General features: G+C 40.4%; 3 protein-coding genes across 11 annotated transcripts in view; all 3 read left to right on the forward strand.

Annotated features, from left to right (window-relative positions):
• The window catches only part of RAB27A (RAB27A, member RAS oncogene family), a 45,552-nt gene extending 29,429 nt beyond the window's left edge, over positions 1-16,123 (forward strand). For 7 of the 8 annotated variants that reach the window (XM_072148169.1, XM_072148165.1, XM_072148164.1 and 4 more), the window contains 5 exons: positions 2,774-2,946; positions 5,287-5,372; positions 6,065-6,168; positions 12,848-12,971; positions 13,854-16,123. In XM_072148169.1, coding sequence (XP_072004270.1) covers positions 2,794-2,946; positions 5,287-5,372; positions 6,065-6,168; positions 12,848-12,971; positions 13,854-14,052 — 666 coding nt within the window. In that variant the 5' untranslated portion in view covers positions 2,774-2,793 and the 3' untranslated portion in view covers positions 14,053-16,123. The remainder of the gene's footprint in view (positions 1-2,773; positions 2,947-5,286; positions 5,373-6,064; positions 6,169-12,847; positions 12,972-13,853) is intronic. The other variant, XM_072148171.1, reaches the window with a different exon arrangement.
• PIGBOS1 (PIGB opposite strand 1) overlaps positions 1-26,458 on the forward strand; it is a 229,348-nt gene that overhangs the window by 49,120 nt on the left and 153,770 nt on the right. The window lies entirely within an intron of this gene.
• On the forward strand, positions 20,017-24,079 carry RSL24D1 (ribosomal L24 domain containing 1). Its single transcript, XM_072148172.1, has 6 exons — positions 20,017-20,177; positions 21,179-21,292; positions 22,187-22,259; positions 22,593-22,656; positions 22,742-22,827; positions 23,837-24,079. The coding sequence occupies exons 1-6, from the start codon at positions 20,097-20,099 to the stop codon at positions 23,908-23,910; spliced, it is 492 nt and encodes a 163-aa protein (XP_072004273.1). The 5' UTR covers positions 20,017-20,096; the 3' UTR covers positions 23,911-24,079.

Genomic DNA, 26,458 nt, shown 5'->3' on the forward strand with positions numbered 1-26,458 from the left:
AAGGAAATCTACCATTAAAATCAGTCATGGATAAACCGGTGAAACTTGCTCATAGATCCAGGCACTGTGACTGCAGTAATCTTATATTTGTTATCCATGGCCTAATGAGCCTGAAAGGCTCCTGGGGCGGTGCCCAGAGCCCCTGCGTGCTGCAGATTCACCATTATGTAGTCTCCCCCTCAGTGCTTCTGCCTCTTTGCCTGATGAAATTCTCACTGCAGTGAAGGAAATTTCAACAGTGGGAGGGGGAAGTGCTTCACAGTGTAATGGCCTGTGAATCTACAGCACTTAGAGGCTCTGGTAATGTCCCCAGAGCCATTCAGGGCTGACATAATGAATAATCAACATAATTTTAAAAGTTTATTTTAAAAAGGAGGCCATGGATAACAAATATAAGAAGCTTACCAGTCTTTGTGCCTGGATATATGAGTAAGTGTCCCCGGTTTATCATGGTGGAATTTAAAAGTTACTTTTAAAAGTAACAATGCTTGTATCTTATTTGATGGGGCTTTGTTCATATAACATTTCTTGCCTCAATTAAATGTATAGACTAGGGCATTTACTTTAAAATTATTAAAAACTTGGCAGTTATGTCCCTTTTATATTATTACTAGTGTGGTCAGTTCTGCCATAAGGGTGAAAAAGGGCTTCCCACTTTTGATGGGCTTTTGTTAAGCAGTGGTTTGCACGTGCAACAGCCTGAAATATGAAGAAGGTGCCTAAGAATCTGCTTCCTCAATGAATAGTTAGATCTTGAAATGGCCAAATTGCATAGCGGCCCCTTCTATGGACTGTGCCTGTTAGGTAACTGCTTTTACACCCCTATATAAAAATCCTAAGTTTAGTCTCGAAGGGGATCTGTGCCGCTTCTTATGTTTGTATCCTTTCTCCAGGTGGTTACTATATGAGCCTTTCCATTTGTATATTGATTTTTATTCCCATTGTCAGATAGCTAGCTCCTGAATAGTAATGTTATCTGTCCAAGATACAAATTTGTCATTTTCTTTCAATATTTTCCTCTGAAAGGTAAAAAATAGCCTATAAATGACCAACTGTTTAGTAATGGAAATGTTAAGACGTTAATGTGAAGGATCTGTGAGGTCAAGAGGTCTGAGATCCTTGTGATGAGATGGAATATGTAATGTTTCGTTTGTCGACTTAACTACTATACATGTAGTCTACTTTACATGATTGACTTAATGACCTCTAATGGGGCTGAAGATTACATCATGAGCTGTCTAATGTTTCTCTCCTTGCTGTGTATTTATGTAATGTGCTATACATTTCATTCACTCTTCATAATCTATGGCATGGAAATAAGCTTTATCTTGGTACTTTCTTGTGTGATGGGCAGAGGTATCAGGTCACTGATGTTACTGAGAAGGAAGGATCATAACTAGCCAAGGAAATTGATCGTTAGTAAAGAAGGTCTACTGCTCATGCGTGCTAGAAACCATAGACAATTAAGTTCACACAAACGTGAGCAGGGCGTATGTACAGCCGCAAGCTTGTGGCCATACATACGTCCCCCATAGATGTGCTTACTATACCGTTCCATAGCCGCAAAAAGATGGAGCATTCTCTATCTTCGGCCATATTCATGGCAGTGCAGCCTTATTTTCAATGGAGAGAGGAGGGGGTCACCCCTCCTCCTCCTCGCAAGCGCGGCTCACGTATACCTGCCCGGCTCACGTCCCCAGGCGGGCATACATTTGTGTAAGTGCAAACTTATTGAATAAATAAGAAAGACTTAAAACTTTAAGGTGTGGGCCACTTAACTTCTTGTTTTTTGTAATGTGTGTGTAAGTGTAGGGGGTAGGATATTCGGTAATTTACCAATGTACATCTATTAAAAATTCTGCACTGCTTTATTGATATGTAATTGAAGCCTCCTGTCTTTTACCTCATCAGCCAAACATACCTGTCCATAAAATGGAGGTTCATGTGATCTGTATGTGTCCATGAACAATGCCAGAACCTTTATCTTATATTTATGAGTACCATCACAAGGTCCTGTAAGAAATGTCTGAATGATGAGGTAGAAGACAGGAGGCTTCACTTTACATATCACTAAAGCAAATCCTATATCAAAAGCAAACTTTTAATAGATGTATATTGATAAATTACCTAATATCCTGCCCCAACACACATTACAAAAACATAAGGTAAAGTGGCCAACCCCTTTTAACTTTTAGGCTGCTTTCATGTAAACTTATGCTACTTTGGGACCTGGACCCAGGTGTAGCATAATTTTGCCTGGGGAGGTGGAGGAGTGAGTGCTTCTCACCCTTCCCCTCTCCATGCTCCTATATTGTTTTCGGCGACACTGCAGTACGTTGACACGTGTGCTCGCTGTACCGTACCGTGTATGCACAACGCGCTTCTATGTAGACCGGATGCTAGCTGCCGTGCATAAAGCTAGCATATGGCCGGCATATACATTTGGGCCTTGCCTTGATAAAAAAATACAATGGCAAATAAAAAGCCTTGCTGGCTTAACAATATAATATGATAAATGTACATGTATTGTACAGTACAAAGGTATGTACAGGACACCAGGCCGCAGGTGTACAGCCCCCAAGGAAAAAAGAACAAAAAAGAAAAGCATTTTTGTCAGCAAGCAGATCAACCATAGATATAATAGTCTTTATATAACACCAGCATATCCTGCAACGTTTTACAGATCCCATCCCTTGCAATGTAGGAAATATAATTACTTGATAATGAGATGAGGTTGTCTATTATTATAATATTTTATTTTTATGATTTGCAGGTCACTAACTAAGCTTCACAATGTCGGATGGGGACTATGACTACCTCATCAAGTTTTTAGCGTTGGGAGACTCCGGTGTTGGAAAAACCAGCTTCCTCTACCAATACACAGATGGGAAATTTAATTCTAAGTTCATCACAACAGTAGGAATAGATTTCCGGGAAAAGAGAGTGGTAAGAACTTATTCTTTTTTGATTGGCTATTATTTTAAGAATGGCCCCAAGATTAAAGGGGTTGTCGGGATTAGTAATACATGGCACATGATTCTTGCAGAGGTAGTGCAATGTTTGTCCGCAGGTTGTACTGTATCTGGTATCTCTGCCTGGCTCCATTCATTTTGATACCATTCACGTAAGCCTGAATCCCAGCTGGCTGCATATACTGTGCATGTGTGTGTTAAAAAAGTAAAAGAAAAAAAAATAAATGATGTGCAGCAGAATTAGGGCTGTGGAGTCTGTATGCCAAACCTCACCCCTCCCCTCTTCATAGGACGCCTGGTGCACGGCTTTACATACGGGAAAAGATAGCGCATGCTCTCTCTTCTGCTCGTGCACCGTACCGCTGCCGGTTGCCGTAGAAGTCTATGGGGACGTATATCCACCAGCAAATTTGCCAAAAATTCTGAAGAAAACAATAGTTTCGGAATTTGATCTTGTATTGATAACTGGACTGTCAAAGTGATTTGGGACACTAAAGCACCCACAGGTCTTTATAGACCAGTGTTCTAGTGTCTCAAATCGCCCTGTATCATCTTTGTCCAAATTAAAAAACCAAACTTATACTTACCTTAGCCGTTAGCTCCTGGCGTCTGTGCAGCCAATGATGTACAATCTGGTTTCACTGCACACGTGCTGTAGGTATGGCACAAGAGCATTGAATCCAAAGGTATGTACAAGAGTTTTTTTGTTATCTTTAATAGCGACCACAGACAGAGATTATACAGGGTGACTGGGACACTACACCATTGGTTCATAAGAACCTATAGTTAGTGTAGTGTCCCAAATTACCCTGACATAGTCCCTTTGAATGCCTTAAGATCACCCAACTTACACCCTCTCTGGTCACTGACCTTTGGGGAAGGTCTCTGGGTGCTGAACTTTAGACTGCAGTGACTAAAAGTCAAAAATGTCTGCAATACACCTGTTTTGACATACAATTCAACTTAAGAACAAAGAAATCTGTCTTGTACATAATTGTCTTCCATTAAACATTTTACAAAATGAATATAACATTCATGGGGAATAGCTGTAGAACAAATGAATGTTCCTAGGGTTACTGATACAAAAGGTTAAAGCTGCCTGGGAATATTGGCAGGTCCGACAGGTGCTGAGATATCCATGTAAATACAGCGCACTCTTACAGTCTCTATGAACCATGTTGAAAAACCTTTCCTCAGTTCCTTCCTGTACAATGAAATTCTTAGGAAATTGCTCAAAAATTCTTTATTTAAGTGAAACCACCAGATGTACTGTTACTTCTTGCATATTGCGCTTGGTGGAGACACTTTCATGTTTTCTCTCCAGGTTGGACCAGTTTTGCAGGTTTCTGCATTTATAGGTCTTGTATGCTTATTATTATAAAATAGCTGAGAGCTGTTGTCACAATGAAATGATCTGAAATGTTGCCATCGCTGTGCAGGTTTCCTGATGTGTTACATTCCGCTGTGTAACCTTAGCCTTTACCAATGCCCCTTCCTCTTTTAACTCATTATTTCCTTTTGGCCTGTTAAGATCTCTGTAGTTGAATGAAGAAAATAAAATAGGTGTTATGTCATTCAAGGCCTTTCTTAGAAGATGAATAGAAGATGGGTTTGTAGGGCTGTTCTTTGTGATATAAGTGTTGAGAGCTCAGCTTGCAGCCTTCTCAGTGTTACTTTATACTGCAACATAGGAAATAATATCTGCTTTACATCTTGCTCTCAGGGTGGTAGAGAGAGCTGATGATAGTGAGATATGTAAATTACGACTGCCTAGCAGCATTACATACAGGCCGATGTAGGTGTCATTCCCTTTACTATCATGCAATAGTTCAGAACCCCATCTTAAAGGATAATCGCTCTATGCAGTTACACCTCTGAGAAGTCTCATGAACAGATGGATATCCTTTAACCTTACTTTACTAAATGCATGTGCAAGTTGAAAGGAAGGACTGTTGTCCACTATTTATGGAATTGCTATGCCGTTATATAGTCAAGTAGGTGAAATATCCAGTTATTGGCATAGCTTTATCTTGGATTTTTGGCAGCACATACCAGCCTGCAAATATAGAATCATTTACATCCTGCTAACCAGGATAGAAGGAAACTACATTTGAGGTTGCATACCCTGCTGCCTTCCTCATAGTTGCCGTGGAACCTGTAGTTTTCACTCCCTAATAAAATATATTATATTCCTGATCTATCTGAAGCTACACAGTACAGTAAGTGCATATATTTGCTGTACAACTTTATTATTTCAGATGGATTTGTTATTACATTTATTTTTTTCTTATTTTTGCACCTTCTCTTTTATCAGGTATATCGTTCTAATGGTCCTGATGGAATTGCTGGTAGAGGTCAGAGGGTTCACCTGCAGCTTTGGGATACGGCGGGTCAGGAAAGGTGAGTTTATAAAACTATTCTTTGACTTTTAAATCCCTGTTGCAATTATTGACATTCTGCAGTTACTTTGCACTTAAAGGGAACTTGTCATCAAGTTTTGTGTTATCGACTTGATGATTGGTTCCTATAGTATACAACAGGTAGAAAGCATACATTGTTTCTTCACACTAGACACTAGTCTGGGATCTTAGAAGCCTTATATACCAGACCTGTCATGATGTCTTCATTTCCAGATCTTTCATGGTCTGGCATGGTGGCATCATCCAGGAAATTGTCTTTAAATAGGTTGTATGAAGGCGGAGGCAGGGAATTTAGTCGAGCGCTGCCTGCCTCAGGACGTGCCCTTCTCTGAGAGGGAATCACTCACTAGACTTCAGGGCAGCCCATAGTTATGATGCCCATAGATACATACTAAAACAATATAAATCCCTGGAAATGGCATATGAATAGTCTGTTATTCACAATATAAATGAATCTAAATCCCTTCATATGATTTAAAAGATAAAAAAATACTGAAGGCTAAAATACAAGTTGCTTACCTGTGTATCCGCTATTCCTGAAGTATTCTGGGTAATGGCAGGTGCATCCATGAAAATGCTGGACACAGGCTGCTTTCTCTGTCCTAATTTTATAGGGTGCATCTTAGTAACCAGAATCTTTTTATATTGCCTTGTTTCCTTTTTTATTTCCAGATTTCGAAGTCTCACTACAGCTTTCTTTAGAGATGCAATGGGCTTCCTTTTACTTTTTGACTTAACAAATGAGCAGAGCTTCTTAAATGTCAGGAATTGGATAAGTAAGTTCATCTTACACTGCTTAATTTTTTTTTTCATTTATATAGTAGAATATTTGTATAATGTGTTTGTGAATACTTTAGCTAACGGAACATAATATGTTTGTCAGACCAATTTTGATGCAACTTATGGGCTCTCCTGAGTATAATGATGCCAGTAATGTGCACTTTGCCTATCTGCCTTTAGTTTGTGTGGAAAGCTGTGCAAAGCTTATGTGTACTACAATCTTAATTGGTGGTGCAAGAACAATATAAAAACCACCTGAACATTGTGTTAGGTATGAGGTTTGGGGATGGGGTTAGAATGATATTTCTTTTTACAGGTTGTACATTTTTAATATTTCACTTCATTTTTTTTATTAGTTTATTTGTATTTTTATGCTGATCATTTCTGCTTGCTGTTACTTTAGAAGATGGGGCCGTCGCAATCTCTTTATTTTACAAAGCTGCAGCAACATAAATACGTAGATGGGGGGTGAAGAAGTAGGCGCTGTGCAGTAACTTTTTTTACTTTCTGAAAGAGTCTTGTTAATATCCTGCGCAGAACACAGGGGTTCATTCCCTGTTCATCTTTATCATTTTCTGCTGGTTGGACTTGCAGAATGAGGGACATGGCTGAGGACTTGGGACACACAGAAAACATTTCTTTATATATCTTCCAGTATTATTTGTAATATTTACAAAATACATTAACATAAAGAGACTTCTCTGCCCAGTGGTCCTTTAAATGTTGGTTTACCAAAGGTGAACCCTCTAAAGTCTAAACCATTTACCTGTCAGTGTGAAACTTTGTGCTGTTTGGTTTGCTCTCTATCTACATTCTTATATTTGTTAAGGGACGTTTAACAAGACCTGTGGCATTTCTTCTTGCAAATACCTAGGAACACCCTCCTCTTGTGCAAACACAATGCTGTCTAGAAGGAGTTTTGATTCCCACCCAAGATCAAGAGCTGCAGATTAGCTATGGAAACAGCAGCACAAACAGAGAGCACAACTTTCACCTTATTTGTGTGGGTTTTAATTCACAGCACTAACAAATGGGCTGTGCTGCTTCCGTGCCTGTAGTAAAGCATATAAACCATCCCGTTTCAACCACACTAGATTATCACCATGTCACTGTACTGACATTTCACTTCTGAAGGGTTACACCTTTTTTTTTTTTTAGTATAGAAAGGAACAATAAAATTGATAAGTGTTGGATCAGACCTTTTAGGCGTATCTCATTATATATGATATTATATATGTGTAGTAAGAAAGCCCCTTTAAAAATTGCTGATAAAATGTGATCCAAAAAACAAACTTGATCACTAACTAGTAAATGTATACAACGTAATACTTATCACCCTGAGAGCGGCTTCTTCTACCTATCTGTAAGACAAAGCAATGACTGTGATGAACATCATGTTGAATTTTGGATCCTGTCTCCCTAGATTCAAGCTGCGCAATTCCTTGTGACAGTAGAGGAATGATGACTCCCATATACATATGCTCTCTCGGCGTGTATATAATCTTAAAAGGGGCGAAGGCATCTACCAGAACCCCATGACCTTGGCTTGCAAATAAAAGGATTTAGTATGTTGTGGTTGAGCCACCAAATTCTTCAGGGCCTCAGGCCCAGCATGAGAACCTCCACAATATGTCATGCACAAAATAATTAACATATAGCATTTCAACCACCAAGGACTAGAAAGCAAGCTATGGATCGGCTATGTTTTCGGAATTTGCGTATGGATATCGGGTATTATTTGCAGGCAGCTGTACAGTAATAGAGACTCCATGAAGAGATTTTACTGGTATGTTTATCTAGTATGCCCCTGTTCGCTGTTGCCCATTACCTCAGTAGTCTTATTGTGCGACCCTTGGTTTGCGTATATTCCTTTCAGTTTCTGATCTGTAAGGTAACATAAGACACATGGCCGGCACCAGTACCTGGCTTACTTGGGCAAGTGCTGGGCTCCCAGAAGGGCCAATCGCATACACTGGCAAGATAAGAAGACGCAACTGCCTAACTGCCTGCGTCCCTGCTGCTGCACAGTAGACCCTGCACTGAAGATGTAGCAGGAGAGCGGTGAGAGCCCCAGAAGAGGTGAAGAAGACACCGGGAATGCAGTCCTTGAGGTAAGTTAAGTTTTTTTTTTTTTCTGGACACTATAAGGTGCTTAATGTGTGGAGCCTGGGGGAGGGGGGGGGGGATTTATTAAAGTATTGAGCCTGGGGGGTGTATATTAATTAATTAATGGAGCCTGGGTTGGGTGGTGTATATCAATTACTGGAGTCTGGGATGGGGGCGGTGTATATAATTAATTGAGTCTGCGGTGGGGGGGGTGTATATTAATTGAGTCTGCGGTGGGGGGGTGTATATTAATTGAGTCTGCGATGGGGGTGGTGTATATTAATTGAGTCTGCGATGGGGGGGGTGTATATTAATTGAGTCTGCGATAGGGGGGGGGGTGTATATCAATTAATGGAGCCTGGGATGGAGGGTGTATATTAATTAATAATGGAGCCTGGGATGGGGGGGTGTATATTAACTAATGGAGTCTGGGATGGGGGGGTGTATATTAACTAATGGAGTCTGGGATGGGGGGGTGTATATTAATTAATGGAGTCTGGGATGGGGGGGTGTATATTAATTAATGGAGTCTGGGATGGGGGGTGTATATTAATTAATGGAGTCTGGGATGGGTGGTGTAAATTAATTAATGGAGTCTGGGATGGGGGGTGTAAATTAATTAATGGAGTCTGGGATGGGGGGTGTAAATTAATTAATGGAGTCTGGGATGGGGGGTGTAAATTAATTAATGGAGTCTGGGATGGGGGGTGTAAATTAATTAATGGAGTCTGGGATGGGGGGTGTATATACTTAAATAATGGAGCCTGGGATGGGGGGTTGTATATCAATTAATGGAGCCTGGGATGGGGGGTGTAAATTAATTAATGGAGTCTGGGATGGGGGGTGTAAATTAATTAATGGAGTCTGGGATGGGGGGGTGTATATTAATTAATGGAGTCTGGGATGGGGGGTGTATATTAATTAATGGAGTCTGGGATGGGGGGTGTAAATTAATTAATGGAGTCTGGGATGGGGGGTGTAAATTAATTAATGGAGTCTGGGATGGGGGGTGTAAATTAATTAATGGAGTCTGGGATGGGGGGTGTAAATTAATTAATGGAGTCTGGGATGGGGGGTGTAAATTAATTAATGGAGTCTGGGATGGGGGGTGTAAATTAATTAATGGAGTCTGGGATGGGGGGTGTATATACTTAAATAATGGAGCCTGGGATGGGGGGTTGTATATCAATTAATGGAGTCTGGGATGGGGGGTGTAAATTAATTAATGGAGTCTGGGATGGGGGGTGTAAATTAATTAATGGAGTCTGGGATGGGGGGTGTAAATTAATTAATGGAGTCTGGGATGGGGGGTGTATATTAATTAATGGAGCCTGGGATGGGGGGTGTATATACTTAAATAATGGAGCCTGGGATGGGGGGTTGTATATCAATTAATGGAGCCTGGGATGGGGGGTGTATATTAATTAATAATGGAGCCTGGGATGTGGGGTGTATATCAATTAAAGGAGTCTGGGATGGGGGGGGTGTATATTAATTAATGGAGTCTGCGATGGGGGGTGTATATTTATTAATGGAGTCTGGGATGGGGGGGTGTATATTAATTAATGGAGCCTGGGATGGGGGGTGTATATATTTAAATAATGGAGCCTGGGATGGGGGGGGGGGGTATATTTATTAATGGAGCCTCGGATGGGGGGTGTATATACTTAATTAATGGAGCCTTTGGGGCTGTATATTAATGGAGCCTGGGATGGGGGGGGGTGTATATTTATTAATGGAGCCTGGGATGGGGGGGTTTATATTTATTAATGGAGCCTGGGATGGGGGGTGTATATGCTTAATTAATGGAGCCTTGGGGGCTGTATATTAATGCAGCCTGGGATGGGGGTGTATATTAATATTGGTTTGTTAAGATTTTGTGTTTTTAATGCCACCATATGAGTTCACTGCTTAGGGGCCCGCTCAGGCTCTGTCGCCCAGGGGCCTAAGGAAACCTGGAGCGACCCTAGACATAGACTAGTGGCTGAAAAGTTTTAAGCTTCTCTAGTCTAACAGTGAATATGTTTTAGGCAGTAAATCACCCATTGCCTTATTGTAAGTGGCAATACTATTCCTTTTTTATTTACATGCAGGTGAGCTGGTTAAAGGCTGATTATATTCACGTCTTTTACTACAATTTTACTTTTGGACCAATCCACCCTACAATAAGACATGGTTGTTGTATTGTAATCTTATTCTTGTCGTTCTTCAGGCTTCCTGATAGAGACCTCTTGCTGTCATGTGCTTCTTTTACAGTGTGAACTGGTATTGTTATGTATCTCCTGTAGTCACTCATGGTTTATTGATTACAAATAATCTAGTTTTATGTTTTTATTTTCAAATCATCTGATATAATTTTAGCAAACACTATCCCGTTTCCCATCTGGGCTTTGTTAAAGTTATTGATCACAGCTTAGAAGGGATAAAATATTTATGTTTACTTAGGTGTAAGTTATATATTTAACAAAGCAAACAAAAGTTCTATTTCCTGCAACAAAGACATTGAAGAGATTTATTGCCTTTACAGCTGCTCTGGTCAGCCAAAGTGCACTTGGCCATTTTAGTTGAACAAATATTATATTTGTGGAATTTACCAAGGTGTCACTTTTTATGAATATGACTTACCGTAGCTGGTATTGCTGTGATGTAATGGAATTCAGAAAATGAGTAAATAATTTGCAGTGTAATACATATGAAGACTAAACTCAGGTGTACGCTTGGAAAATTTACCATCAAAATCAAGCATGACCAACCAGAGACACTTACTCACAGATCCAGGCACTGTGACATATGATGCTGTTGGACAACTCTGGCAGCATCCTATTTCATGGGAAAAACACTGGATCAGGTGATTAAATTAATGACCAATCCTTCTTTCCTTTAACATTACCTATAGGTAGTAAAGTTTGTGCTAGCACACTAGCTATTAAAGCTGCCAAACCAAATTTGGTGGCTTCAGATTACCGTATATACTCGTGTATAAGCCGAGTTTTTCCGCACAAAAAATGTGCTGAAAAACGTCCCCTCGGGTTATACACGAGTCAATACCCAGCTATTAAGAGTAAAAAATACTTAAAAAATAATAATAAACTTATATACTCGCCCTCCGGTGGCCCCAATGTGCAGCGCTGCTCCCCCGATGTCCGCGCCGCTTGTCTTCAGGCGAGTATATAAGTTTAATTTTTTTTAATGCTGGGGGCAGGCTGTGGACTGCTGGGGGCAGGCTGTGGACTGCTGGGGGCAGGCTGGGCTGGCTGTATACTATAGGAGGCTGGTTGGCTATATACTGGGGGGGGGGGTCTGTGACCAATGCATTTCCCACCCTCGGCTTATACTCGAGTCAATAGTTTTTCCCAGTTTTTGGTGGTAAAATTAGGGGTCTCGGCTTTTACTTGGGTCGGCTTATACTCGAGTATATACGGTAGTGATGGGCCGTTAGCAAACAAGCTGGCACAAATAGCCTGCTCTTGTTCGTGAATGACCTTAGCCGGCTCCTGTCACTGAGCCGATGGCTCACTAAACTCTGCCCTAAACATCTCACCTTGCCCCCTTTAACCAGATAAAATCGGGTTAAACGTGGTGTGATGTGGGGTGACTCCCTATTATATATTTAATAGGGAGCCGTTCAGGAGCCAGAAGAGCCGGCTCTTCTTACTGAGCTGAGCCTAATGAGCCACCTCGCTAAGAAGAGACAGAATTCCCATTACTACTTCTCTCTAATGAGTATGGAAGTCATAGGAGTGGGATGTTGGAGAACTAATGAGCCTATACTTATATACAGTATTATGGAATTTAATTTTTGCCTATTCCTGCTTTTAAGAGGGAGCAACTCCAATACCAAATGCCTCATAGGAAATCTCACATCAAAATCCATCATGATAAACCAGACACTTACTCATAGGTCCAGGAAGTGTGACTGTGCTAATCTTATATTTTTTATCCATGGCCTATTTCCTTCTAGTATCACCTTGTAAAAGTATGCTAGAGAGCCTGAAGGGCTCCGGGAGGCTATTAATCTAACAAACCATCTTTAGTTCTTGCTGAGCTCTGCTGTATTGTTTTAGGATATGCTGTCTAGGTATAAAGGTGAGATTTGCTGTATGAGTACATACATTGTAAATAACATAGATTATATGTGAGCAAAGCTTTTTTACCTTACAACAATCCGGGTATTAGAACTAAAATGTCACCCATTACCTGTTTCATGGATTGCATTTGTGTCAACACGAAAACAAGAAAACCCCTCTCCGAAAGCTGTATTCTTTCTACGATTGTATTTTAATGGGTTTGAATTTTATCCAAGCAACAATCTGTGTAAGGCCCTGTTCACACCTGCACCTGGGCTTTCTGTTACACTCTCAGTTAGGAAAATATAACAGAAACTGAGAACTGGGGAACCTCTATTCACCTTCCATGCCCTATAGACTTTAATAGATCTTACGTTACGCTTCCAGAATTATTAGCAGAAAGATATTAATATGGGAATGTCTAACAGAATCTGCTACATGCAGGTGTGAACGGAGCAGTAAAGTGATGACAAACTTACAAACTATGTATTCTGTCTCTCAGGTCAGTTGCAAATCCACGCGTATTGTGAAAACCCAGACATTGTGTTGTGTGGAAATAAAAGCGATCTTGAGGATCAGAGAGCGGTCAAGGAAGAAGAGGCAAAGGAATTTGCAGAGAAATATGGGTGAGCAGTTTCCTTCCTTCCATTGTTGCGGATGACATTCAGTTTTGCCACTTGGTCTGGTTCCTATAACTCGAGCACACCATCCTGTATAGAACTTTCATATTTAATTCTTGACATTTGAGGATGAACAGAAAATAATTGTTGATGTATCTGGATCTGGGCTCCTTTAGATCTCACATGGTTATTGTCCTAGTAATAACTTGCAATGATCACATTTTAGCACCCCCTTGTGGAGCTGAATTGTAATTACTTTACCTGGAATAAAAATAATAGCTGAATTACATACAGAAGCTCTATATTTTTCCATCTAATATTGCAGTACATAACACATGATATATAGGTCAGTGGTAGAAACCTTCTTAATCTTTTTTTTTTTTTTCCTGAACAGCAAATATTTGTAGTGAACAAAGTAAGATTACAGATGTAGGGAAACGCCTGTCTACAACGCCTGTGCTGTGTTTATATAGCAGTCATATTGAAATATGACATTTATCATGTAGACAAGTTGATCAGCTAATTATCATTAGGCATATTTGAGGCGGTATAGCCTTGCATCTGTATCCCAGCACTCGGCACACTGAGGTGTCTGGTATCGGATTGTCCCTATTGTGGAGCATAATTGATTTGCAGACAATCTGATCCTGTGACCATGTGAAATCCATGCCCATGTGTGTGTTTTACAATTACAATTGTCACCCAGTCCTATAGGCCCTGGGCAATGAAACATGATGTACTCAGTCTGTGTGCTCTGCACTTTTACTCTGTGCTATTTCTCTTGAATGGTCAAGATATATTTGGTATTCAGATTCTGACCGGGTCTCATAAATTTTTCTGACTTGTCCCGTGTGATATACCGTAATATGAATCTGATTTTTTTTTCAGAATACCCTACTTTGAGACAAGTGCTGCAGATGGAACTAACGTGAATAAAGCAGTGGAGACGTTACTGGACCTAATCATGAGGAGGATGGAACGGTGTGTGGACAAGTCTTGGATACCTCAAGGGGTGGTCCGCTCCAATGGCCATAGCTCTACTGAGCAGTTAAATGAGGACAAAGACAAAGGCAAATGTGGATGCTGAGACCACCCCTTTAAAAAAAACCCGTAATGCCACCCCTTAGTGCTGTTGGAGCTGTGTGATCTTTGAATATACATTGCATTGAGAGCTTAGCTCGGCATTCCCAAACATCTAGAAGCAGTACTGCTCGACTTTCCAGCTAAAGAATGATTTTCCATACACTTACAACTCTGAGTTCCCAGTACAGTGCTGCCTTCCAGCACTTTCTATTGTTGCTGACTTGTTCCTATATTTTTAAGGCTTTCCAGCAATACCTCTACCGTCACTATTATGTATGTGTCCGCAGCTAAAAATGCATAAAATTATATATACAATTTTTTATGTTTCAACAGGAATTTAGGGCAGAATAAAAACCAGCAACATTTCTTCAGGGCTGTTGCTAAGCGATGACATTGTATGTGCCATATTTGCATTTTGGGACCCTTTAGGACAGAGACAGTTCCACACTGGTCCTGGTGAGACATGCTGCCTCTGTGGTCTGAGAGGCCACATTCATGCAGAGGCTGGGTTACACACGGATAACATTACAGCTCTTTTCCTTCACTACTCCTGTGGTGGTCACTTGGCTGGGGGCTATTCTCTCTCTTCTCTTTTTTTTATACGGATTGGTGACAAGATAATATACATATACATTTGAATTTCCGTTTTTGTAAAGGTAAATAGATGCAAAGACCAACTTTTTCTTTCCTGATGACAAATAGACGTGTCATTTTGACCTGATATTTTGTATACTGGTTTTGATAAGTGACATCAATTTGTTTTTGTACTACTAATGAAGTGACCTTAGAGCTACTGATTTATTTTCTAATGGGGATCATGGCCAATAACAGCTCAGTAGTACTGTGCACGGATATTGCAGAAGTGCATTTTACATATTTTTTTAATGTCTTTCTACATCTAGAATTCATTAGACATTATATGCATTTTAAATGCCCACCCCGTTATAATACGGTATGAAGCTTTCTACTCATCACATTGAAAGGATTGATTAAATAAAATGCTGCCATAGAATACATAACATCACATTCCAATACAGCGTAGCTGTGATCTAACATATATGGGCTAGTAACCACCAGTTAGAGCCATTTGCCTCACGCGGGAATAATTCTTTCTCCAATAGTTTTATGTAACGCTGGACAGTGGTATCCTTAAGCATAGCCGCTGCTCAGATATCTTGTTGCCTTAAATATTTTGCAACCAGACAACTTTTTTTTTCCTTTGGGTTATCTCCCAGCACTGAAATTTTTAATATCTAAATTTATTAACAAATTATTTATCTCGTTCCACTGTCTAGAAGCAGATGTGAATGACAAAACATTGGACAATTACTAGTGCAGGAAAGTTTTACGTATATTTTGTTATTGGGTTAAAGGCTTCTCAGTTTCACAGTCATATGAGGATTTGCACTGTACATATAAAGACGATAATACACCAAAACCAGGATTCTCTGCATGGCAGAGTATACTCAATACATGACACTAGTTTTTGTCAATTATTTATTAATCTGTAGATTGTAAACCTTAGAGTTTAATTGGATGATTGGGCCACATCTTCTCCAGTTGTACTTACAATAGTAATTGAGGCATCAGTGGCTGAACCCCATATATTTCCTTTCATGTTTTATTTTAGCAATCCCTTACCAGTAAATGGAAATATATCCCATCTGTGCCTCTGAGACTTCCGCTTAATTTAGACAGTCTACTATAGACCTAGGGGATAACATTCAGTGCCTTTTTGTAGAAGTCATCCAAAGCGATATGAGAGTTCCCGGCTACTGCTGTGCCAAATACAGTTTGTCTTCAGCTGCTTTTTCAAGTGTTGTCTTTGTAATACTATTATGCAGCAGAAATGTCACGTTAGACTGGGCCTCTTTTAAGCCTAGGTTACAAGAGAGAATTTTTTTTTTAATATATATATATATATTGGTCTGAAATAATAAAGTGAGATTTCATATGTACTTTAATGGCTTAGTATTGACAATGTGATAATGTATATCTGTATCCAGATGTTTTACAAAAAAAATTAAGTATATTAAAATCTATTATCAAATAAAGATGTCTCATATATTCGTCAATATTGTTTTGTTTTCCTTCTCTTTGCGCAATTATTTGTCTGGTAGAAAATCCATAGTGTGTAGATTATTGGATGAATTCTATGCCAAGTGAGCAACAATCTGCACCTGTAATTTGCTACACAATACTGTGTTAAGAGCCTTTCTGTAGTATAGACTTTAATGACATGGGTGGGTATGTGACACGTGCAGTAGCCCTGAACCGCCACTACACAATAGGTGCCACTGTTTACTTCTGTCTCTGTTCTCTGTGCAGTAAAGCTGCTGGATGCTGCTCTCCTTGTGTTGGCAGTGATGCCAGGTGACATCCATTATCACTCATCTCATATTAATAATCAATCTTACTAAAAGGATCCCAGCATTTTGTGGCTTTAAACTTTTACTTCATATATTTTAAAGGGTACCTGTCAGCAGGTTGTGACATATCAGAATAATGTCAGTCTTGGTCTTGATGCTGGTTCTTTCTTTAGAAGTCACATTTAGAAAGGTGCCGATCTCTTATCAACTTCTGGAGCCATGTGCTGTGTTTTCAATGGTGACTTCATGACTTGAGAGGCTCCAGAAGCTGAATAGAGATCGGTACCTTTTTCAATGTGATCTCAACAACAAAATACCAGAAATCGACAATAGACAAATACATGTTTTTGTGTTGTGTGTGTTCACAATGGGACCTGCAACAGGCACCATTAACATATGTGAAATCCTGCTATAGGGGGCTAGAAGACTAGCAACTTGGGTTAGAAGTGCTTCTCAATAAATTATAATTTTAGTAAAAAGTTACTTTTTTTTAAAGTGTTTATGTATGTTAATGTTGAGGCTTACAGCCAAGGGAAACCCAAGAGACAAAAAATTACATAACACAAACTGTATAAAATACAACTGTTTATAAAACACAGAAATGTTGGTCAAATGAAAAGTATGTACAGTAAATGCACTCAATACTTTGTTGGGTGGCAATACCAATGCAGTGTGGCATGGTGGGAGAAGCTGATGGCATTGCAGAGGTGTTATGGAAGCCCAGGCTGTGTGATGGCCTTCAGCTAATCTGCATTTTTGGATCTGGTGCCTCTTTAATAGATTCTCTACGGTTTAAGGTCAGGCGACTTTGCTGGCCAATCAAGCACAGTGATACTGTGGTTATTAAACCAGGAATTGGTCCTTCTGGCAGTGTGGACAGGTGCCAAGTCCTGTTGGAAATGATAATTCCATCTCCAAAAAGCTTATCGGCAGAGGGAAATATGAAGTGCTCTAAAATTTCCCAGCAGGATATGTTTAATTGCTGGGGTTCTGCAAGACCACCCTTCATACTAAGAGAATTATGTATATACGTGCTGTTTTCGTTAATAAACGTGGATTAAACATAACATTTCCCATCAGATGGCTGCTCTGACTTTGGTCTTGATAAAAATAACAGTGGACCTACACCAGCAGATGACATGGCTCCAGAAACCATCAGGGCAATACTTGTAATACTTGTAAAAGAAAAAACTGTGAAAATGTGACCTCATGGGGGACCTATAAAGTAAAAACTCACATACACACAAAAATATGAATAAATATTCATAAAAAATACTACCGTATATACTCGAGTATAAGCCGACCCGATTATAAGCCGAGACCCCTAATTTCAACACAAAAAACTGGGAAAACCTATTGACTCGAGTATAAGCCGAGGGTGGGAAATGCATTGGTTACAGCCTCCCAGTATATAGTCTGCCAGCCTCTGAAGCATACAGCCTATTGAAAGGGTTGCCGAAAACTGCATATTAATGTCCAGATTGTGGTGCTGCCCAAGCAAGTTAAGGGGACTGATTCTGTGTCCTTGCTGGAGAACTGGCTGTGAAACCTTTTACCACCTGCTACCTTCTCCCCCTACTTCACAGTGGAAAAGGCCCATTGGGTCCCATCTTGCCCGGGTGCCCCTGGGAACTCACCTTGTCCTTTCCTCATCTACTGCACATCAGGGACAGAGACTTTTTTGCGATGCGAACAGTTCGTGGTAAAGGGGAAATCTTGTACAAAAACAGCAGGGTCTCCTTCTACCCCAACTTCTCTGCCTCTGTAGGGAAACAGCACACCGATTTTACTGAGTTCCGCAGTCTCAGAAAAAAGGGCTATAAATATTTGATGATTTAGTCCGTGGTGGATGGTCTTGCCCCATTTCACTATGCTACCCAGCGTGTGTGTGCGTGTGTGTGTATAGAACCATCCCCCTTTGGGGAGAAGGTGGGGGTGGAAACAGAGACACATGTGACACGTGTTACCTTAATGCTCTACCTCATCCTCTAAAAGAGCATTCAAATTACTTGTTTATTTATAGTGAAAATCCTCAAATTGCCCCTCACAGTCTGAAACAAAACAGATGACATATCAGTACCATACCTCCCACCTTTTCCATATGAGAAAGAGGAACAAAATGGCAGCGAGAGTAGTGCGTCGATTTTCCATGTAAGGCACACACTAGTCATGTCCCTAACCACACCCTAGCCCAAGGGTTACTAGTTACAGCCCTGCACAGTATTTCTATATCAAGGTGAATGTGATGGCAGGACAACCCACAAGTTCTTAAAGTAACCTTTGGGCAGTCTTACAGCATGACACTTTCCTTTAAAGAACAACTATAATATATAAAAACTTTTGCCTAACTGTAGTTCTGTAGTTATTAAACTGCTAGCAGAGGTTTTACCTTGTCCTCAAAGGCTAATCTCTATTGCTTCCTGGTAACCATGGGGGTCTGTACAGGACAGCTGGAGATGAGAGGAGGCTTGTTGGGGGGGGGGGGGGGGGGGTGGGGGGTGGGAGTAGAGGAGTGCAGGAAAAGAGGACCTTGGGTGATGTCACAAGCATGTGACTTAATACATACTTCAGGTTCGCCAATTACAAAGATGCTGTCCTGGTTCATATGAAGTCCCTCCCACTTCAGGATAAGCTGAATATGATATAAAAGAAGGAATGATGGATATACCAGGCTGTATATCAGGCTAGGAAGATGCCAGAAGCATGATACAGCTTTAATTTCAGGAAGGGACAGCATAGCATCTGCATGGCCGGTAAAGCACTGCAGAACGATGTCTACTTGGCCATTAAAAGATTGATAGGGATTTTTATGCAGGGCCCCAACAGCCCTCTTGACTTTTGTAAGGTGAGTCCTAATTAACCCTTTGAGGGAGGATGAGATTGCTGCCGGCAGCGAGATGACAGAGTAAAATAAAGACACAGTCCGGTCTTTAGATGCACTCAAATCACACTGTTTATTTCAAAAGAATACAGCTGTATTTAGCACATAGAAATCAGCATTTGGGGTGTTGTATGAAGGAGATAAGGCACTTAGATTCTATTAGCCAATTATGTTTTTTACCAGCACATTCTGGGAAAAAATGAATAGGCCTTGTTTACAGCCATGCTTATCTACACAATGGCTCCTAGAAGCTTCTTCATAAAACCAAAATAAATAACAAGAGAGGCCTGAAGGACGGTAAGATATGCCAAGGATATTGTGAAAGGCAAACAACAGTTTAAATAAGAAAAAATAGCTAAATTAAAACATTTAACTCTATAGCTTCTGAGTGGGCAACATACCCACTCTGCCATACTAACTCTGCCATACTAACTGCAAGCTCCACAGACACATCACAGCCCCCACAAGGGGGAACCTTACACTTCTTTCACAAATTTTTTCACCTAATATCTGTTTTGGTTGCACATTTTACAAAGTCTTCTATATCCATGAATGTTTTTTCTATAATCGGTTCTTACACAGCGGGAACATTGAGTTGTGTTATATCTCTATCGGCCTCAGTAGACACACATATTGCTATATCAATTTACACCGCCGGGTGTCGCTGTGCTATGTCGCTTCTTGTTAGTTCCCTGAGAGACGCTCTGGTCGCTGAGTAAAGCGGCCTCGCCGTGACGTCACTTCCTCTCACGTTTCGTGCTGGTCCGGGGAGCAGGGCCTCGGCGCTGAGCTACCAGCATGAGGATCGAGAAGTGTTACTTCTGCTCGGCGCCCGTGTACCCGGGGCACGGCATGATGTTTGTCAGGAATGACTGTAAGGTGAGCGGCGCCGCAGCACGTGTGTATGGCTGAGTGCGGAGCTGCAGTAGTCACATGGCCGAGGGCTGCTCACACTTCATGTATTAATACTGTTATAAATAGTGTGAATTGAACGGATTGTTATGTGTACATACATGTGTGTATGCAGGTATAGCTGGGTATGCATACATGTGTCATATGGATATTGTGGGTATGTATGTATATATGTGTATCATATGTATATTGTGGGTATGTATACATGGCTATATCATATGGCTATTGTGGGTATGTATGTATATATGTGTATCATATGGATGTTGTGGGCATGTATACATGGATATTTACAATCTGTAATGATGCGTAATGGCTACTGTCCGCTTTGGCGAAAAGCGGAAGTGTATCCCTTTACTTGGGACTAGCTTTTAGAGGTAGAAGCAGGTTTGGTGATAAATGTACATCCAGCAGCGATTGTGATCATAGCAACAGAACACAAGGCATAAACCATCCACTTCCAGGACTGCTGCTCAGAACTGGTGTAAAGATTGAGCAGTGTGACTTTATAGCATGGAGAACAGGAGCCAACACTTCATCCCGGGCTGTGGGGTGCTGACACTGTTAGGGAATGAGTTTGGCTCAAGAAGGCTGTCCCTTACACTGGCCACAGGGGCAGGATCAGTCACTATGATTGAAGTGAATGAAGTGTTGTTCACAAATGCACACCCCTGATCATGTCACATGAGGCACTTGAAGACCCCTGTTTTGATTCCAGAGAATCCCAGTGGTTGGAACAGACGTTCGTCACCTATTTATAGCGTAGACCATAGGTGTCCAGTTAGAACAGCTTCACATCCTGTGTATTTGGTATGTGATGTGGATTGAGTGTTTGAAAACTGAGATTATTGGATACAAAATTATAGGGTTTGCATATGTAGTCATTAAAATGTAGTATTCAATTTGTGTTGTTTAATTCTGTATTTAGGACAGAGGAGATATATTTGGTTCATTCTATCTTTTTATTTAAGGTTTTCAGGTTCTGTCGATCAAAATGTCACAAGAACTTCAAGAAGAAGCGCAATCCCAGGAAGATCAGGTGGACCAAAGCCTTCAGAAAGGCGGCGGGTAAAGAGCTTACGGTGGTAAGTTCTAAGTTCGAACGCTGTCGCATCCACAATATAGTACAGTGGTAGCGAACCTTTGGCACGGGTGCCAGAGGTGGCACTCAGAGCCCTTTCTGTGGGCACCCAGGCCATCACCAGAGAGGACTCCAGGTATCTTCCTGCAGTCCCAGACAGCCCAGGACTTGCTGTGCACAGAGCTATTTTAAAGTGACAGGGCTATCTGGGACTACTGGAGGAGTGGGAAGGTGTGGACAGATCTGGATTATCATTGTAGCTGTGACAGAGCAGGGAGTGTAAATCCCTTATTACATTTCTGTGTTGGCACTTTGCAATAGACAAATGGGTCTTGGTTGTAGTTTGGGCACTCTGTCTCTAAAAGGTTCGCCATCACTGATATAGTATTTCTACTGTTTATATAAAAAAACAACTAGTACATGTGTCTAACTTATCACCTTGGTACCACCCAGCAAAAAGTACCCAGTTCTTTACTTTAATAATGTCCACTTGCTGCTTATTTAATTTTTTTATGTTCCACCCTTCTTCCAAAAATGTATGTTATGCTCCCTCTTGCAAGTCAGAGACGTGCAGCGCCAGCACCGAGATCATAGGAACACACCGTGCATGCGCGAGAATATAAAAAAGTGACATAAGCATTGAGGGACGTCACCACGAAGCTGAGTGGTCATGAAGAGGTGGAGGGAGCTTTACTGTTGGGTTTAGTTCACCTGCCTCCTATGAAAATAAGCAGCGACTGGACGTTATTTAAGAACATGGCCCTACTTGTACCGCATTATATAAATAGATATATTCTTAGTAGTTGCTGTACGTGATCTGATATAAAAATCCCAGCATTCTAAAGCCCTATATACAGATTATAATGTGTTACTGATCATGTGACTTTATTTTGTACAGGATAATTCATTTGAATTTGAAAAAAGAAGAAATGAGCCCATTAAATACCAGAGGGAGTTGTGGAGCAAGACTGGTAATGTCTTATTCTTCAAAATATTTCTGATTTGTATTTTATTTTATTTGTGCCTTGCAATCAAGAGGATAATATTCCATCATTTTAATCACAGAGCCTGAGTATTATAGAATATATATGTATGTATGTATGTATGTATGTATGTATGTATATATGTATATGTTATTCTTGGCACCAAAGTATATAAGTAAACCTTAATGCAGTCCTTTAGCTTTTTCGCAGTGAGATAAGACCCTGGGTATTATGGTTTTGGCACCATAGTATATATGTAAACATCCATGCAGTTCTTCAGTTTGTGAATTGTAAGATACATATTACCTTTCTCCCTCTTAGTTGAGGCAATGCGAAGAGTAGAAGAGATCAAGCAGAAGCGCCAGGCGAAATTTATCATGAACAGGTAAGGATGCGTCTGCTTCATAGTTGACTCTTCAGTCTATAAGGATCACAACATGGCAAAAGTTTAATGTACATTCTCTCTCTAGACTAAAGAAAGGCAAAGAGCTGGAGAAAGCTCAGGATATCAAAGAAGTCAAACAGAACATACATCTTATCCGGGCACCACATGCAGGTAAGGTGTTTGGTAATGTTACGTTTTTATCTCAAGGGAAATAATATGTATTAGCCCGTAGTAAGTCGCAAGACCAGTGGATCACTGGTGCGCCATATTTGCCAAGATTGCCTCTCCCCAATGATGTAATACTGGGCATCGATCTTGTAAGACCCAAGGCTGTGTAGCTTAATACCATCAATTACAATGAGACAGTGGCACATTGTAATAGATGATAGGTAAAATCCCCATATACTGTCTATAAAAAGCCAAAAACTAAAAATTCTACTTGCCCGTCCCGGCATTGAACTCCATTACGGAAAATCGCCATGTTTTCGCAATGTATAAAAAATGGTAGCAGATAAAATGATACTACATTCCACAAAAAATGTCATGTAACACAGCAAATTGAGGCATTTTTTTTACAAAATGTTTTAATTTTTTCTAATGTATTAAAACACTATGAAACCTATATACATTTGTTATCCCAGTGATCGTACCGACCCAAAGAATAAAGGACACATGTTATTTGGGGTGCACTGTGAAAGCCGTAATATCCAAGCCCTCAACAAAATGGCGCTAATGCCTTTTTTCACCAATTTCCTCTATTTGGATTTTTTTTTTTGATAATATCGTTGACAATTTTCATATAACCAAAGTATGTACAACAGTAAAACATAGACAAGTTCCATACATCATGCTGGTTACAGTTCTTTTTCATCACATATCAAAGGTGTTCCTAATTGCATTTGGTTTTTTTAAAAATAAAAAGTTACATATTTTTCAATGTGAAAAATGAAAACGAAAAAATAAAGGGCCTTGGCAATAAGGGGTTAAATATAATGCATCGGGGAGATACAATAAATTTGTAACTTGCCTGCCACTGTTCCAATACCATCTAATAGCAGCTGTTCTGTTTACTGTGTGATATTCCAAGGCACATAAAATAAGAAAGGGATATCACATGTTTATGTGTTCCGCTTGGGCAACCTATTTTTTTGTATTTATAATTTTTTTTGGTATTCTTCAGGAAAAGCGAAAAAGTTGGAAGACAAAATGGTTCAGAAGTTACAAGAGGATGTGGATATGGAAGATGCGTCTTAGCCATGGAAGGAATGGAGTCCCACATCATACTGAGCTGCGATTTACTTCAATACAGGAACATTTTTACAGCACTTTGGACTGTAACACAAGTTTCACATCTGAAGCCAGAGATCTGGGATCAAGACTTTTTCAGTACAGTCAGTCTGAGAAATAAATTTTTAGTCCCTCATGGCGCTTGTTTATTTATGTACAGATCTGTTAAATACTTTTCCTTACTCGCAGTTCCAGCATCTATTACAATACAAAAACCTAGTTCTTCCCTTGGCCACCTCTACTGATGTTGGGGCTGGGTGACCAGCCTCACTCATGAGCATTGTATTTCCTCTTCCCCCTGTATGGTCCCCCTTAATGTACCATATTGGCCTATCGCTATTCCACTCGCACACGGAGTGTATCCTATAAAACAATTGTGGTACGTTGTGATGTAGACGATCAACATGTATTTCTTCTTTGTGTTTATTAACCCCCCCCAGTAGCTGAATCCAGGGTACGACACTCAGGTTTATCACTGCTAGTCACATAACATGTTTTTGTGTTCAGAGTTGCACACCTCCCTGTAAAGGTACCCTGATAGGGCTTCTCCACCTTTTCCTTCATTCCTTGCTTTACCAAACCTTATCCCCCCTCTTCCCCAAGCGATTACTTAAGCACATTAGTGCACAGGCACGCTTATTTACCACGGATGGTCCAATGACCTCAACAACCCATAACCCAGACTTTCCACCAGGATGTCACTGTGGTTTTCTGGCCCTCCACCATGCGAAAAATGCACACTGCCCTTTAGGCTTCTGCTTTGAGACTCTAGCCTCATCCCCATGGTAACTGCAGTACTTGAAAGGAATGATCCCGGCACTTCGAGGTAGGTCAAAAATAAAATGTTTTTTAATTCACAAAATCTCACATGTAATACAGAACATATCGCAAACGCGTTTTTTCGGCTCCTCCCGAGCCTTCGTCAGCCGAAAAACGCGTTTGCGATATGTTCTGTATTACATGTGAGATTTTGTGAATTAAAAAACATTTTATTTTTGACCTACCTCGAAGTGCCAGGATCATTCCTTTCAATTGAAACTAGACACTTATCCACGAGCACGAGGGAAGAGTCACCGAGTGCCGACCAGCCTTATAGAAACTGCAGTACTTGACACATATAAAATAAGCTAAATCTTCCCCATTTGAACAGTTATGTGCCTCCAATGTGGCGATTCCTCTAGAGCTCCACTATATATGGTCTCCTATTGGGTAACTGCATTAGGTCAGAACTCCCATACACTAAAATGTGGGAATTGGAACAGGAAAAATCCTTCTGTGAGGAGGAGTGGTCTGTTCTTTTCTGGTAGGGCGCAGGAGAACAACTTCAAGGGACATTAGGAGCTAATTAGAATGATGACCACATGACTGGCCTGCTACCTTTGACAGGACCAGACTAAATACTTTTTATAGGCCTTGTGTGACCCTTGACGCTTATTTTTCCCACTTCTTCAGTTAGGGAAAGTATTGGATATTTGTCAGATCATAAAAAATATTCTCTGTATGATACCTTGAATCCTTTGGGGCTCTTTTTTTCCATAAAAACATTGGTATTGTCTCATTAAAATTTGAGCCCAGTCATGTACAGTAAGCACAAATGAAAAAGTTTTGGTTGTTAGTGTCACGTTGAATAGAAGGTTCATAATGTACCTCATATCACCTGTGCTAAGGAGATTCTTTCTAGCTCCTTGCTGCCCCATAATCCTCATTTCTTTAAAGCTAAAAATCACTTTAAAGCATTTCTTTTTATTCAGAATGAATACAGCGGGTGATAATTAAGTTAATGCTATAGTTTACGAAGTAAAGCAGCTTATCTTATGCCATCTTTCTGCCCCTTATTTCTTCTGCATCGGCTTTCTGTCTTCAATCCTGAAGGCTCTGTGTATTTTTTTTTTCTACTGGATTCAGGTCAGCTTGTTCCTTCATCTTGGTAGATGGCAGCAGATTTTTAGCAAGAAAGCCTTTTTACATCTGTCCATCCATCCATTTGGTAGGGTCTTTTGGGTGATAAGCAGTTCGGCCTCCAAACATGATGTGTATTATGGCATCCAAAGAGTACAATTTTGGTCTCATTTGACCAGACAAGTGGAAACCACAGTGGATAGATCAAATCTTAAAGGAGACCTACCGCTGCGGATCTACCTATTAAGGTAGATCCTGTGGTAGGTGCATCTAATGTATATAAGGATAGCCCTTTTTAGGGCTAATCCTTTACCCCCCACTCTATCTTTGCTAATCTTTAATCGGGGTAATATGCACATTTTCTAAAGAGGCTACGGGAGCATGGAGTATTTGGAGCTGAGGCTACACTGTGCGGCTACTCCAGGCCCCAGTAGCCTCTTTGATCCTTCTACCAGGTATCTTCAGTGCGCAGCTACAAAATTATTATGTACACAACATTGGAGGATCTGCAGGAGAATGTGCCCGGGATTTTATAGTCCTGTTGTGTGTTGAGGATTTGGACTGTGCTTGATGATAGAACATGAGCACAAGTCTTGCATCTTTTGTTGTTGCAGGG

The sequence above is a fragment of the Engystomops pustulosus genome, chromosome 4, assembly GCF_040894005.1.
Source record: "Engystomops pustulosus chromosome 4, aEngPut4.maternal, whole genome shotgun sequence".
Lineage (NCBI taxonomy): Eukaryota > Metazoa > Chordata > Amphibia > Anura > Leptodactylidae > Engystomops > Engystomops pustulosus.